General features: G+C 48.1%; 1 protein-coding gene across 5 annotated transcripts in view; it reads right to left on the bottom strand.

Annotated features, from left to right (window-relative positions):
- The window catches only part of LOC114665161 (putative uncharacterized protein MYH16), a 115,894-nt gene that overhangs the window by 23,241 nt on the left and 78,442 nt on the right, over positions 1-14,211 (bottom strand). For all 5 annotated transcript variants that reach the window (XM_051918795.1, XM_051918793.1, XM_028819578.2 and 2 more), the window contains 5 exons: positions 7,662-7,718; positions 4,869-4,955; positions 4,326-4,571; positions 2,944-3,061; positions 519-646 (listed from right to left, as the gene is read on the bottom strand). In XM_051918795.1, coding sequence (XP_051774755.1) covers positions 519-646; positions 2,944-3,061; positions 4,326-4,571; positions 4,869-4,955; positions 7,662-7,718 — 636 coding nt within the window. The remainder of the gene's footprint in view (positions 1-518; positions 647-2,943; positions 3,062-4,325; positions 4,572-4,868; positions 4,956-7,661; positions 7,719-14,211) is intronic.

Raw genomic sequence — 14,211 nt, 5'->3', positions numbered from 1 at the left:
TAGAACCAGTGGTGGGACTTTCAAGGTGGGTCACCAAACCAGCAATTAAGGAGGCAGATGTGAAGGCACGGCTGGAGGTGCACATTATTGTTCTCCTCTCTCCTTGTGATTATCCCCTCTTTTTAGGGTTCGGCTCCCAAACAAGGAGGTGTAAGAGAGAAGCCCACTCTCATTGTTACTACTAACATAACCATTAAAGATTCACAGAGTGGCATATGGACCAGCATGGAGGCAGTGTGGTCAGCGTGGCCTACCATCAGGTTTAATGCCACACCTGTGGGTTCAAATTCCTCGAGCTGGTAGGGTGACAGAAAACGTTGGATCAAGCGGGCCGACAGGGTCTCAAGAGTACACACATCTGCAGATTTAGAACTAACTGTATAATTAATTATATAATTCCCCCATTACAACATTTACCTGTACTTTATGATGACCCCCCCCCCCCCCCCCAACTGTCAGGCCTGTTCATAGCACAGAGCCCCCCCACCCACCCCAGCACCGACCGTCTTAGCTCTTACTTTAATTTCTTCTTCCAGCAGCTTCTTCAGATCTTCATTCTGAGCCCCCAGCAGGGTCTTTGTTCGCATGCTTTTGCAGGCCCGGTTTTCAATTTCTTCCAACTGCCGACTCAGGTCGTTATTTTCACCTTAAATGGTCAAAGCAGAGTTTTATTTATTAGCACGGGGGGCCCTGCTGCTGATGTTCAATAAAATGAACTTTTAAATAAGGAAGGAAGAGGAGGAAACTGGTAATCGAGGTCTCGCTCCACAAATCATGAAGTCCCACCATGGACCCAAGAACGGACACATCAGGAAGGACAATGTCGTACCAGTGAGAGTTGGTCTTATATTAGAACCTGTCAAAGCAAGACCACCATAAAAGAAATAACAGGACACCCTCACCAGATGGAAAAGGAATACTTTAGGATGAATAAAAAAAAGGCAAAATATGCCTCTACATTTAAACTAAGCTTTAAATTAAAGGTAATTGTCAAAATGAACAAACGCGACAGAAGACCACCTTCAGACGCACAGTTTAATACAAACAGCCACCAGAGGGCTCTACCTTTCATGCCTTTTAAAACAAGGAGTTTCACGAGGCGCTATACAGAGCAGTTACTCATCCACCTTAATAAAAGGACAAGTGTCTGTGTTTATGTGTGTCCGTCCACTTGCTACGTCTCTGTCATTCCAACAGATGGCGCATCACACATAGTAACACTGCTTTTATGAAACCTGTACCATATGGCACATAACAGAGACAAATGCAATACATTTGTCATTCCAACAGATGGAGCATCACAAACATTAACACTGCTTTTATGAATCCCATACCAAATGGCATACAACAGAGATATATGCATTGTATTTGTCATTCCAACAGATGGTGCATCATAAACATTTGTAGTAATAAAACTGTATTGTATTTGTCATTCCAACAGATGGCACATCACAAACATTAACACTTCTTTTGCGAAATCCATACTTAAGGGCAAAAAACAGAGACATTTGCCTTGCATTTGTCATTCCAACAAATGACACATCACAAAGTGTTCTGCCTCGCAAAATAGCTTGTAGCATAAAACCTTATGAATATTCATGTAGATAGTTGTAAGGAAGCAGAAACAGAATTACAGGAAGCCAGTAGTTAGACAGCATGTTTCACAATTAGTCAGTGTTAGTCCCATCGAAGCAAAGCCTGTAAGTATTAGTTTAAGTTAATTTCATAAGTATAGAGTGAAGTTATATTGTTTATTTAAATCAGTAATTATTTGTATTTTGCTTCTTCTTAGTTTCACTCTAACTTCATAAAATCAAACTAAAATTGGAGCAAGGCTCTATCTCCTGACTCTATTAATCTTTTGTGAAGTAGAGTTTGGCTGCTGTTTAGTTTCTGGTTCAAACAGCAAAGACGAGAACAGTATACAAACATTAATACTGCTTTTATGAATCCCATACCAAATGGCATATAACAGAGACATACGCATTGCATTTGTCATTTCAACAGGTGGCGCATCACAAACGTTAACACTGCTTTTATAAAACCCACATCAAAGGGCATGAAAAGGAGATATATTCATTGCATTTGTCATCCCAACAGATGGCACATCATAAACATTTGCACCAATGCCTTTTATCATTGCAAATGCTTGTGATGCACCATCTGTTGGAAATACAAGTGAAATCCAGTTCATTACTACATGCATTGCAAACCACATTCCAAAAGATGATGCACTGCAAACATTAAGGCTGAGGTGTGCGTTGACTGCTTAGATTTCAACCTGTCTGAGATGGCTGGCATCGTGAGTACTTTATTTATCTAAAGCATCACCTGGGGAAACATTACATACTAGCAAATCAGACACGGCACATGGGGTAACCTTCATCCTGCAAAAAAATAAATAGATAAATACAACAGACTGACGTGTTTTCTGAGAAAGCCATTTTGTTTTTGAACCCGGAACTGAACTGTTGAAGTGCCAGCATCGTACAACCCAAGTGAACAGAATGACGGGTGTCAGCTGTGCTAATACAATGCTGGAGGTTTCTCTAATAACCACTTGGCAGGTCAACAGCACTAATTAAGGAGAAGCTACGAGAGATGACATTAGGACACTGAAGGACTTGGCTGTATTGTGAAATCAATGTAATGGCACCTTGATAATACAAGATACGAGTTTCTGTCAAAAACATCAACATTTGTGGTTGACCCCAAACTTCTGAACAGCAGCGTATCTCAAAAAACACCAGGATAGAAACCTGAATCATTCAGAACAGAAGGCCAGCAGAATGTTAAAATCCACCCAATGGCTGCTCCTTGGAGGACCTCGACCCAGTATGCTAAATACTTTCGGACACATTGTCAGGTGTGGGTTCAACACACCCTGTGTCTGCCCACCTGGCCCCCCTCTATCCTGATCTTTCAGCTTGTTTACTTATTTACCTGTCAGTCTGGTTTTGGACAAGTTCACTTCCGAAAGGGCCTTCTGGAGCTCCTCATTCCTGGAATTGGATTCGGCCAGCAAGGTCTCCAATTTATGGATCTGTAGGTCACTCGAAACCTGCGAGGACAAAAAGAGTGGCCTTCAGCGGAACAGAACACTCGCCTGGGGGAAACAGGCAAGCCGAGCAAGACGAGGACTTGTGTCGGTTCACTGCACCCGCGCCAACGGGAGTCGCCTTCTTCTCCTCGTCACTAAAGATGAAATGTCAACACCCCATCAGGGGTCGAGACTGGCATAGTTAAATGAAAATGAAGAAATCACAGGGTATAGAGAATGAGGCTGTGATGGCGAGAGATCATAAAAAGCAACTCAGGGTAAGGCAGGAAGTAAAGAACAACCATTAAGAAAGGCACAAAAATGGCACTGGAAACCCACCAGTTGGCATTTAAAAAGCATCTCCTAAAACTGGAAGCCACTCGGGCTTACACAGCGGGCCTCAGATGGGAAAGAAATGCTAAGGGACTGGCGTGTACCGCAGACAACGGTGGATATCGGTGAGGGCAGGCGTTGGCACCGACTTCTGTGGCGAATGCCACCTTTCAAAGCTGGAGGTTCAACCACTCATTTGGGAACAGCACCTTAGAAAATGTTCTCGTCTCCTCAACCAATTGGGACATCAGGACAGTGCAAGGACCCAAACACTTAAGTCTGGGTTGGGCAAAAGGGTCCCAACTTTTGGGTGGAGTCGCCTCATAAAGGGACACTTTGGATCAAAAAGCCAAGGAAGCACAATCTGCACTTTTGCCCTTGTTAACGCCCACACATGTATCTAGCCATCCTGGCACCTCAGATTCAACAAAAAGAGATCTGAAATTCCACCTCCCATGTCCCAGGGACAAGAAGTCGTCGTCATTGTGTTTATATAGCGCCTTTCTCACAAGTCACAGCACATCCAGATGATGCGACGGTGGCCATTCTGCTGCCATATTCCAGTAGGCTCGGCCAACATTGGCTATGATGTGGTGAAGAGCTGAGAGAGACGGGGGGATGATTAGGGGCCATGGTGGGCAATTTAGCCAGGAGATTGGGGTACACCCTACGCTACTGACTACAGAGAGTCAGGCCCTCTGCTTTAGGTCTCGTCTAAAGGACGGTGCCATTTTTGTAGTACAGTGCCCCGTCACTGCCCTGGGGCACTGGCATCCATACTCAGACCACAGGTTGAGCGCACCTGCTCGCCTCACCACACCTTCTTCCAGCACCAACCTGAGCTTTGACAAAGATGGTCTCCCACCCAAATAGTGGCCGGGCCTGAACACGCTTGTCTGCAGATGGGTGACCCCTTGTGAAGTGCAGATGGTGGACGTCATGTCTGGGATACCTTGGATTTCTGCAGGTTCTCCACAGTAGCCGCCAGGTCCTCGATTTCCAGCTTCATGTTCTGCTTGTCCTTCTCCAGCTTGGCGCGCACCCGCTGCAGGCTCTCGTACTGCTCCGTCATCTCCACCAGGGCGTCCGCGTGTTTTTTGCGCAGCGCTGCAGCCACGGCCTCGGATTGAAGGGACGCGTCTTCCAGCTGGCGCCGCAGCCTCAGAAGCTCCGTCTCGTGCTTCTTGTTCATTTCCACCTGGAGTTACAGAGAAACACGGCCAGGGTCTGTTAGACGCGTCCACTTGGACCGATACCAACTTCAGACATGGCTCACCCCATTCACCCCTGCAGCCATTGAGGACAGACACTCGGGATATTCACACATTTAACTTGTCACGCATGCGGGCCAGAGGATCACCTTCCAGGCTCATCTGAGTTATGCACTACCACCCCAGAACAAGAGGGGGCGCTGTTGCTAATGGATTCTTGTTTGCGGTTCTCTTGTTTGCCTACGAGGCCTCTGCTTGTTGAGACAAAAGGATCAAATTCAAACCTGGGAAGCGGTCGCACCACCGGCCTCTTCCAGCCTGTCGGTGAGGTCGTCGAGCTCCCTGCTGAGGTCTGCGCGCTGCTTCTCCACCTGTTAGAAAGAAAAAGACGCAAAATTGGGACATGTTAGGCATGGAGGGCAACACAAAGACAACGGAGTACATGTGTGTGTGTGTGGCTCTGTGACGGACATCTGCCCTGACAAACAAGTGTGACCACTCACTTCAGTTTACGGTAGTTTAGCTAAATGACTCGATGTCATTTAGCTAAACATGGCTCACCATGTCCGCCATGCAGCGCATCAAGAAAACTGACGAGCCCCGATGGTTCCACTAAGGGGTCCGGCACTTTGGCCAGGTGTCGTTTTGGTGAGGTCAACAACCCTATCCACCATGTTATGATTCACAGCACCCTTACCCTTGTGAGGTGCATCTGGGAAGAAGTAACACTGGTCACCCAACTAGGGGGATAAGCAGGGCAATCAAGTGAATGAATGAATGAAAGAATCATCACTTGTTTCTTTTTTTTGTTTTCGGCCTTACTGCGGTGCACAGCGTATGAGGCGATTCAGAGAAGACGCACTTTATGTCTTATAAAGGGGCTTGTGCCACATTTTCATTTTCAGCGATACGTTGACAATACAGAGCTGAACGCTTCAAAAAAATCCTCCACCTTTACAAAAAAAGAGTGCACTGCCCCACCATGGCCACTAGAGGGGAGCCTTTCCTCACATCCAAGCTTTGGGATTGTAAAACAAGGAGGTGGCAGCACAGACCGGGAAGCAGAAACCACGCTGAACAACCACAAATCTACTCAAAGATGTCCTTAGGGTACACCAAAAGAGGCAAATGATAATCCGGGAATAATTTTTTTGAACATTAAAACAAAAGACGTCATAGCTAAGACCTTGTCTCTCATCTTTGGCTTTCTTACACAGGGGTAAATCAAAAAGTAAAGGCAATTTGACAATGTATGTAGTAACTATTAAGGATAGAAGCGGGCACAGTACACCACAATCACAATGGCTTATGGGTAGTTTGAACACACACAGTGCAGGGCCATCTTAACAGCATCATAGCCCCCCCCCACCCCGGGTTAAAGCAGTGTACTGGGGTCCCTGTTGTAACAGCAAAGTGGAAGCAGACAAAGGCATCAGACACATCATGGCCACCCCCCGGCCAGTGCCCAGTGTGCCCAAATGTTAAGATGGCCCTGGGCGCAGCGCTCTGCCGTTAGTCAAGTGAACACAGACGCTCTGCTGCAGAGCTGCACCATTGCTGAGATGTCAGAGGGAGTGAAGGCACACAAAATGCTTGACCCACACGCTACTGTAACAAAGCCCATCTAACTTCATCGAGTAGCCCTCCATACCAGAGGGGCACTTGGCAAGTACAACGAAGTTATTGCCACAGTCTTAGTACGGCCAGGTGAGGCACATGAGTGACTTAACACTGAAATGCCACTCCTCACTTTTTTGCATTTCAACCTCTCGGCCACTAAGTGGGCTCGACTTCCAAAAGTCCGCTGGCGCTCCGAGCTTGGCATCTCCCTAGCAACTGAAACAAAGATTGAACAGACAGGAAAGAAGCTGAAGTGTTGACCAAAATAAACAGGAAAAACACGAACAGGCAAAAAAAAAAAAAAAAAATGTATACTACCTGGCATGCGCACTGCTACCCAATTTACCGTTTATAAACGTGCAGACGTGAGCGCGCCTCTGGCACCGCCCTCAAAGCACCATATATGGAGCATGCTAATCAACCTCATACACCAATCAATGACAAGGCTGCACAACTTTATTGGCTGATAAGAGCCGCCTCCCACCCGACAGATCCAGACCCCGCCCCCCTGCATTCAAGGGTATCAGGCTGCGCTCCCCCAAATTAGGGCACACGATCACACGCAGCATTATAGCGCCTCTCCTCTACGATCTGGGGGGTCCAAGAAAGGTGTAATGCACCATCATTTGAGCGGGCACACAAGTGATGATGTGACGGTGTAGGCCATATGAAGCACCGAGGGCTCAGCCGGTCACCACGGCCTGCCAAAACTACTCTGGCTCAAAATGAATGACTCACAGGCTGACCCGGACCACCGAGAGACGACGTGTGCCAGTCACATCTGGGATGACCTGTGCGTTAGTTGAACGTTGCTGCCCACGGTTAACAAAAGCCGTTTCATTCCCGCTGGATGCCCTAATTGCAGTCCAAGTGCTCCAATTGTGTTAGCAGAGCTGGCCGCTGCGCCACTTTGCCTTCTTAGGTTGGCAAACACTTGCTATGTTTTAAGTAGTTGCACCCACACCACATGAGAACTGGGCATAGCGCCCGCAGGTTGGTTAACGGCAGATATGACAGAGTGATGTTTGCGTGCAACACAAGCTTTATAATTATAAAGGAGTCCCCAGAAGAATCCAAAGAGATGGCAACCCCTAATCTCCCCCCCCCCCCCCCAATTGCTGAAGGTCCTAACTTGTCGTGGAAGGACTTGGCCTTGAGCTTGGGGTTCTGGCATCGCTTCCTTTACAGCACCAGCCTGCTCGTGTGGGTCACCCTGCTCTGGATGGCCTCCCCCAGCACTCAAAGGGTCAAGCTGGCCGGAATTTGACTCGGCTACATGTCCCCCGCCCCGCAATCCCCTCCTTTAGAGCCTACGGCAGAGGCACTTAAGTCAGTCCAAAAGCATTCTTTGAGCGGCGCTCTCTAGTGTTCTGCCCCTAAATGGGGGATTAGGGAAAACAAAAGCATTCCAGCTGTGCCCAGGTCGGCCTGTTTATCCTGTCACTTCCATCACATACCTTGGCCCTTATGGCTCGCTCGGCTTCCAGCTCCTCCTCCAGCTCTTCAATCCGCACCTACGATGACAGAAAACACAGGCAGGTTTAGCTCCAGGCGTGAATGAAGTGAAAGATCTCGAGCGGTGCACTTGGGGATTTCCATGTCCTCCCTCGTTACTTAAGCGGCGGACACTTTGATTTATGTGTGTTTACAACATTCACTCCCTAGTCACGAACTGATGAAATGTCCCTCCATGTCACTTACAAGACTGTCCCATCTCATCTCTTTGTAATGAAACCACTCAGGACCACCTTGATAAATAAAATGAGACTTGTACAAAAAAACTACAATGAGCTTGTGGTAAAACTAAATGGGTTTAGGGGGCACCGAGACCAAGGCCCTGATAGCCCACTTCAGTGCATCTAATGGAATGATAAAATGGGACAAGATGAGACTGGAATCCAACTGGCATTTCGGCGCTGACAGGACATGCTGGGTCATCCAGTGTGTCAGGTGGTCCTGCCTTTACGCCACCAGCAGGTGAGATGAGGCAAACGCAACACAAACCAAATGACTTTTAAAATGCTATATAGCGCCTTTCCACAGGACAGTTGCGTCACCAGTCCTAAAATGTGAACACAGCGACGCAAACCAACTTGCTTAGGGTCACACAAGGAGCCCGTGATGGTGACATTACATAACGCCTTGCACCACACACATCATTCTCTGCCATCTTTACATTCTGTCCATATGTGTTTCAGCAGGTCAAGTGACTTTCTGCGGTGACGATAGTGCGCCCCCCCCCCCCCCTTTCTGCTCACCAGCATGTTAATGGTGTATTGTTTCAAACATATGTCCTTAATGTTGAGGTAAGTAACACTGAAATCTATTCAGAGTTTCTCTTCACAGGAATTACGACATAACTCCTACTGGTTTAGTTTGACAACCATAACCTCGGGACTCGCCCCATTTCTTTATCGTGTCTCCCCTAACAGATTGGCTCCGCATGCTGCCCACAGAGTCAGAAGGTATGTTAGGGTGGCAACTCAACTACTCAAGGCAAGTTGAAGATTAAATTAAGCTGACGCAATACAAGACCTTTGCAATGGCTTATGGGTAATTCAAAGATGTGCCGCGTGATGCTCTGCCGTCAGTCTAGTCATTGCCAAGGTCAAGTGAATACGTGTTGATGGCATCACTGCTGACCAACGTGCCGTGTAGTGACATTTCTTTAGGCAGAGGGAGTGAAACCTGCTCCGATTCACCAAAGGATGTTGGGCTCGATACGCAAGTGAAAAGAACTCAACCAAAAGTTCAGGAAGGTCTGAGGCGGGAAGAACACGTGGAACCGACGAAGCTCCACCCGGTCAACCATCCACATCAGGCGCACAAGCCCCACATCGACATGCCGAATCATAGAAGACTGACGGATTACGTAGTCCACTGCTATGGATCTGCACATGTCAGGGTGCAGGCCGACTTGGGGTGCCGTAACATTTACACAAGGTGGGCACCAAATCATCTCACTGATCTGCACAAGCCAATGTGTTTCGATGAATGTCAGCAGGTTTCACAAGGCATGAGTGACAATGCAATTCTTACTGGTTTGGTTTGACAACCATCACCTCGGGACTCGCCCTGTTTCTTCATCGTGTCTCTCCTAACAGATTGGTTCTACATGCTGCCAACAGAGTCAGGAGGTACGTTAAGGTGGCAACTCAACCACTCAAGGCAAGTTGAAGATTAAATTAAGCTGACGCAATACAAGACATTCACAGTGGCTTATGGGTAATTTGAAGATGTGCCACGTGGTGCCAAGGTCACACAAACACACGGGATGGCACCACTGTTGACCAACACACCGTAGTGAGACTTGCGAGGGCACAGGGAGTGAAACCTGCTCTGATTCACCAAAGGATGTTGGGCTCGATACGCAAGTGAAAAGAACTCAATGAAAAGTTCAGGAAGGTCTGAGGCGGGAAGAACACGTGGAACCGATGAAGCTCCACCCGGTCAACCATCCACATCGGGCACACAAGCCACACATCGACACGCCGAATCGTAGAAGACCGACGGATTATGTGGTCCACTGCTATGGATCTGCATGTGTCACAGTGCAGACTGACTTGGGGTACCGTAACGTTTACGCAAGGTGGGTACCCAATAAGCTCACTGGTCTGCACAAGCCAACATGTTTCGGTGAACATCAGCAGGTTTCACAAGGCATCCGCTGCCGTTGATGTGGACTCATGCATGCATGATGAGGACGGTTGACCCGAGCAAGCTTCATCATTTACACTCGTTCTTATCTGCCATTAACCTCTCTCCCCCTTCATAACTTTTTCGCGAAGTACCATTGGTTTTCACTTCCATACTGAGCCAACCACCTTTGGTGAGTCTCAGCAGGTTTCACTCTGCCCTCTGCCCTCGTACGTCTCATTATGGCACGTTGTCCACACTCATTTAACCTTGGCTTCAACTAGACTAATGGTGGAGCCACACGCTGTGCATATCCGAACTCCCCACAGGCCGGGGCAAAATTGCTGTATACCATCTGCTCCTATCCGTTGTGGTCACAATGTAATTTTAAAATTGCCTTGACTTTCTGAGGTACCTTCATAAAAATGCCAAATCGCCAGCCTGTGCCAGCAGTAACAAGCAGTTCAGGCCAGGTAGGCAGGCAGCCACTCCATGACTGGGGCACAGTGGCGACTCAGAATTGAAAAGTCAAACTCGGCATAATGCGATACCGATTTACTTGGTAACCTTTCATGTTAGCAAACACGGCTGCATCATTGGAGTGGAGCGGGTCAGGGTGCCATTTCCTCGGGTACAGTCCAAGTGGATTTGTTTTCACCAGACACTCACTCCAAAAAAAAAAAAGAATTTTCGATTAAACCCCTAATTCCACACAAAGTGGCCACTTTATTAGGTACACCTGCCCTGTAATTGAAATCAACGTCTCGGTTGGCGAGAGCGGGCAAACTGCCAACGTCAAGCACCACAGCCTAGGGACTGAAGTGGGGTCTGGGTGCTTTGAGACCCCCAAAGCAACTCACAAAAGCAAACAAACAGCAGGGTATGTAGGCGTCAGGTGGGTGTCACACGGAGGCACATAAAGGGAGCTGTGGGCAGAACCCGGAGAGCCAGAGACATCCAAAGGGTTGTAGGAAAGAAAAAGAACAAAAAGAAAGAAAAGAGCAGGAGGGGATCAAAGGTGCTGTTTGCCAGCAGATAAGGGACACTTCACGTTCAGTTTTAAGAGCTTATGTGCCACTTGAAATCGTTTCAACAGAGCAGACCGCCAGAACAAAGCAGAGTAAGCAGCAGGTGGAGAGACCAGTGGGCTCTCAAGAGTGGGCACGGCCTGCTAGTGCAGACCCGACACTGTCAACCAAAGCGGAGGTTTCGTACTTTACATTTTGGGACCTGACGTGACGTTAGCAAAGGGCCCACAGCACTTGGCTGGAAAGGGTGAAAGATTCATTCTGGGCCCCCCGTGAAACAACAGGGCGTCACCCTTGTCAAAGCCCCATGTTCATATGTTTAAAATCTCATTATTGCAAGAGGAAGTGTGTGATGGGGTACCTTCTGCCCCCCATGTCAATGAACAAGACTCACAGGATGGCACAAACCTGTGTTGAGCCTGGAGACCCCCCTGCTGGGCCCTGAAACGGCACTGACACCTTGGGACGACAGGGGACATTGACGCTGACCACTTCTCTCTCTCTCTCTCCACCACAGGTCTGGGAAGATGTCCCGGAATGGCAACTAAGCTCAACACACAATGCTCAGAGAAGACTCCGCCCCTTCCACCCTGGACACCAAAAAAAAAAAAAAAACGGGCGGGAGGTGTGCAGTCTGGACCAGGACCTTGACAGGGACGCGGCCCCCACTGACGTGCCATACTATAGGCTGGGAAGGCTCACTAGTCAGGTTGTGGCGATTGAGGTTTGGAGGTCCATGATATTGTATATGGGGTCCCACCAGGACCTGTTCGGGGCTGTTCAGTCTGCCCGCTCCCATTAGGCCAAATGACCTCAGCACACAAGGTGGACCACCACAGCCATGAATATGACGCACAGCTTTACTTACCTATTGTGCCTTTTTTCCTTATTAAACTTGAGGAAATTACGACCCCCCCACTCAGAAACACAAGACAGACATCGGATCAAAGCGCCGAGAGGGTCCGCGTCATCAAATAGACATTTTATTGTCACTGCACAGATGTACAATGTGTTACCCAGACTTTGGTGTATGTCTGTGAAGTGACAATAAAAAGCCTTCAATTCTGTTCTGATGACCCTGATATTCCTGGAGCTCCGACCCAAAGTCCGTCTTGGATTTCTGAATGGGGGGTCATGACGTCCTCCAGGTAAATAAGAGAAAACCTGAAATGTAAATAGTGAAATGTAAATAGTGAGGGTATTAGAAGTAAACGTAACCCCTTAATATTAAAATGTTTGGGTGTAATCTTGACTTAAATTTTATAATGCGTATTAACCAGACTACTAGGACCACATTTTTATATTTAAAGAACATTGCAACAGTGAAGCCTCTAATTACACCCCAGCACTTTGAGAAACGAATTCACGCTTTTGTTTTGGTGTCAGCTGGCTGACCGTAACGCACTGCTGACTGGACAATGGCAGAAAGACGTCAGGTGGTGTGTCACACAACACGTGCGTTTGGGAGACGCAGTTACCCGTCGGACCAGGGGTTGGTGCTGCCCTCTAACTCCTTCTCCTCTCCCCCTTGCAGAACAACTGAAGAATCTACACAATAACGACATGACTTCCGGCTCCTACCATCAAGACCCCACCTCTTCCCGACATCACTTCCGGGTCCAGAATGCTTTTCACCCCAACCTCACTTCCTGCAGCCAACTTTATATACCGCCTCCATTTTCTTTTTGCCAGTTCTGTTTCAAACTCGTCTGTGAAGACATCATTTCTCTTTTTTATTGTGCTACATTATACAGGAGGTATACGGGAAGGCCCCCCACCCCCACACCTTTGACGGTGTTTGTGTCTTTATTTTACAGGCATCAGCGAGTTCTGAATGTTGCAGCAAGAATCTTCACTCAAAAAACTGAAATCCGAGCACATCACGCCAGTCTGTAGGCACCACTACACTGGTTATCCGTCTCCTTTACAATTCATTTTAAAATACTAGTAAAGGTGCCATGACGGATGGAGGCCAGTGCCATTACCAGACCGGAACCCCTCCGTAATGGAAGGACAGAGGAAGATGACTTCTTATGAAGGGCACGATCTCCCCCGAACTACTATTTGGCAGTGCCCCTGGGGTGTAACGGCCCCTTGGAGTCCCACAGGGCCATATGGGACGTGGTACTGGTCGGCTCAGCCCTGTTGGGTACCCAGGATTCCACCAGGGGGAGCTGCAGAGCCCTACTTTGGGCTTCCACCACACCTCCCTAACGAGCCACCTGGAGTTCAAAGGTGCCAGCTAACAAACCCCCCGCCTGGTAGAGAGCTTGAATCGGGAGGATGCCTGCCTGTGAGGTGAGGAGGAGGAAGGGGGCTGCGAGGGTCTGGGGGAGAGGGACAGTGTTAGTATAGTACTTGTGACTGTGGGTATCAGTCCTTGGAGGCTGCTCCGGATTCCTTTCCCTAAATAAAGGGGCTCTCGTCGGACAGAACTGGTGTCTCTTTACTCTGTTTGTGTCGGGTCGGGGTGGCAGGTACGCCCCCCCAATCACCCCGGTTACCACAGTGTATGAAGCCTTAGATTGCCTGCCCCCTTCCTCTCTTTCGGAGGGGCTGTCCCCCCCCCCCATCCTACACTCTAATTCATAGCCTTAGATCTTCTAATGGTGGCCAGCTTAGAACTCCAAGAGAAGCAGTGCGGCGGCCTTTTGCTGTTATCCACCTAAACTGCGGAGTACCACACTGCGGAGCGTTTTAACAAACCCCTAAGAGTCGACTTTTCTGTTTTTCTTTTCCGTAGCTTCAATACCCGCACTGAATTATCGCTCCTCTCCAATTCCTTATTAATCTTTACTTTTCTCCCCTTTTCTTTTCCGGTTCTTCCGTCCACCTGATCAAAGTCCTGTGATTTCTAAATGAAAGTGGAGAGCCCCCAACGTCACAAGACCTGCAGCGACGAATCCTCGAAGTCCAAAAAAAGAACGACGAGAACTTGGCAGAATGCCCAGTGGGGGGCTCGCCGAGTGGTCTTCTGCTCTTGAACCCCTGCAGATTTTGTATAAATAATCACTGGCCTGTACTTTATTAACGTATAAATTCCGTATCTGAAGGGCTCATACAAGTGTGCCTTGTGTATTTATTTTTGCATATTCCTTTTTTATTCCTTGTTCTTCTTCTCTAAATTTAAATGTGTTACTCTTTGCATGTGACGACTTCTCCGACATCCTTTGTATGCAAATGTGCCAAAGACTGAAATGTTGTCGTAGTCGAGTGCCCAGTGCCCACTAACTTTTTCTTTTTTTTTTCTTTTTGTCAGCGTTCATTTGCCCGCCTGGCACCCCAACTTCTCTCCGTCACCCTCGGTCTGTTCACTTGGTTACGGCGTATAAATGCCCGCCTG

Source organism: Erpetoichthys calabaricus, chromosome 14 (genome assembly GCF_900747795.2).
Source record: "Erpetoichthys calabaricus chromosome 14, fErpCal1.3, whole genome shotgun sequence".
In the NCBI taxonomy this organism is placed as follows: domain Eukaryota; kingdom Metazoa; phylum Chordata; class Cladistia; order Polypteriformes; family Polypteridae; genus Erpetoichthys; species Erpetoichthys calabaricus.
The sequence above is the reverse complement of the archived record's forward strand: the minus strand, read 5'-3'. Positions and strand labels throughout refer to the sequence as shown.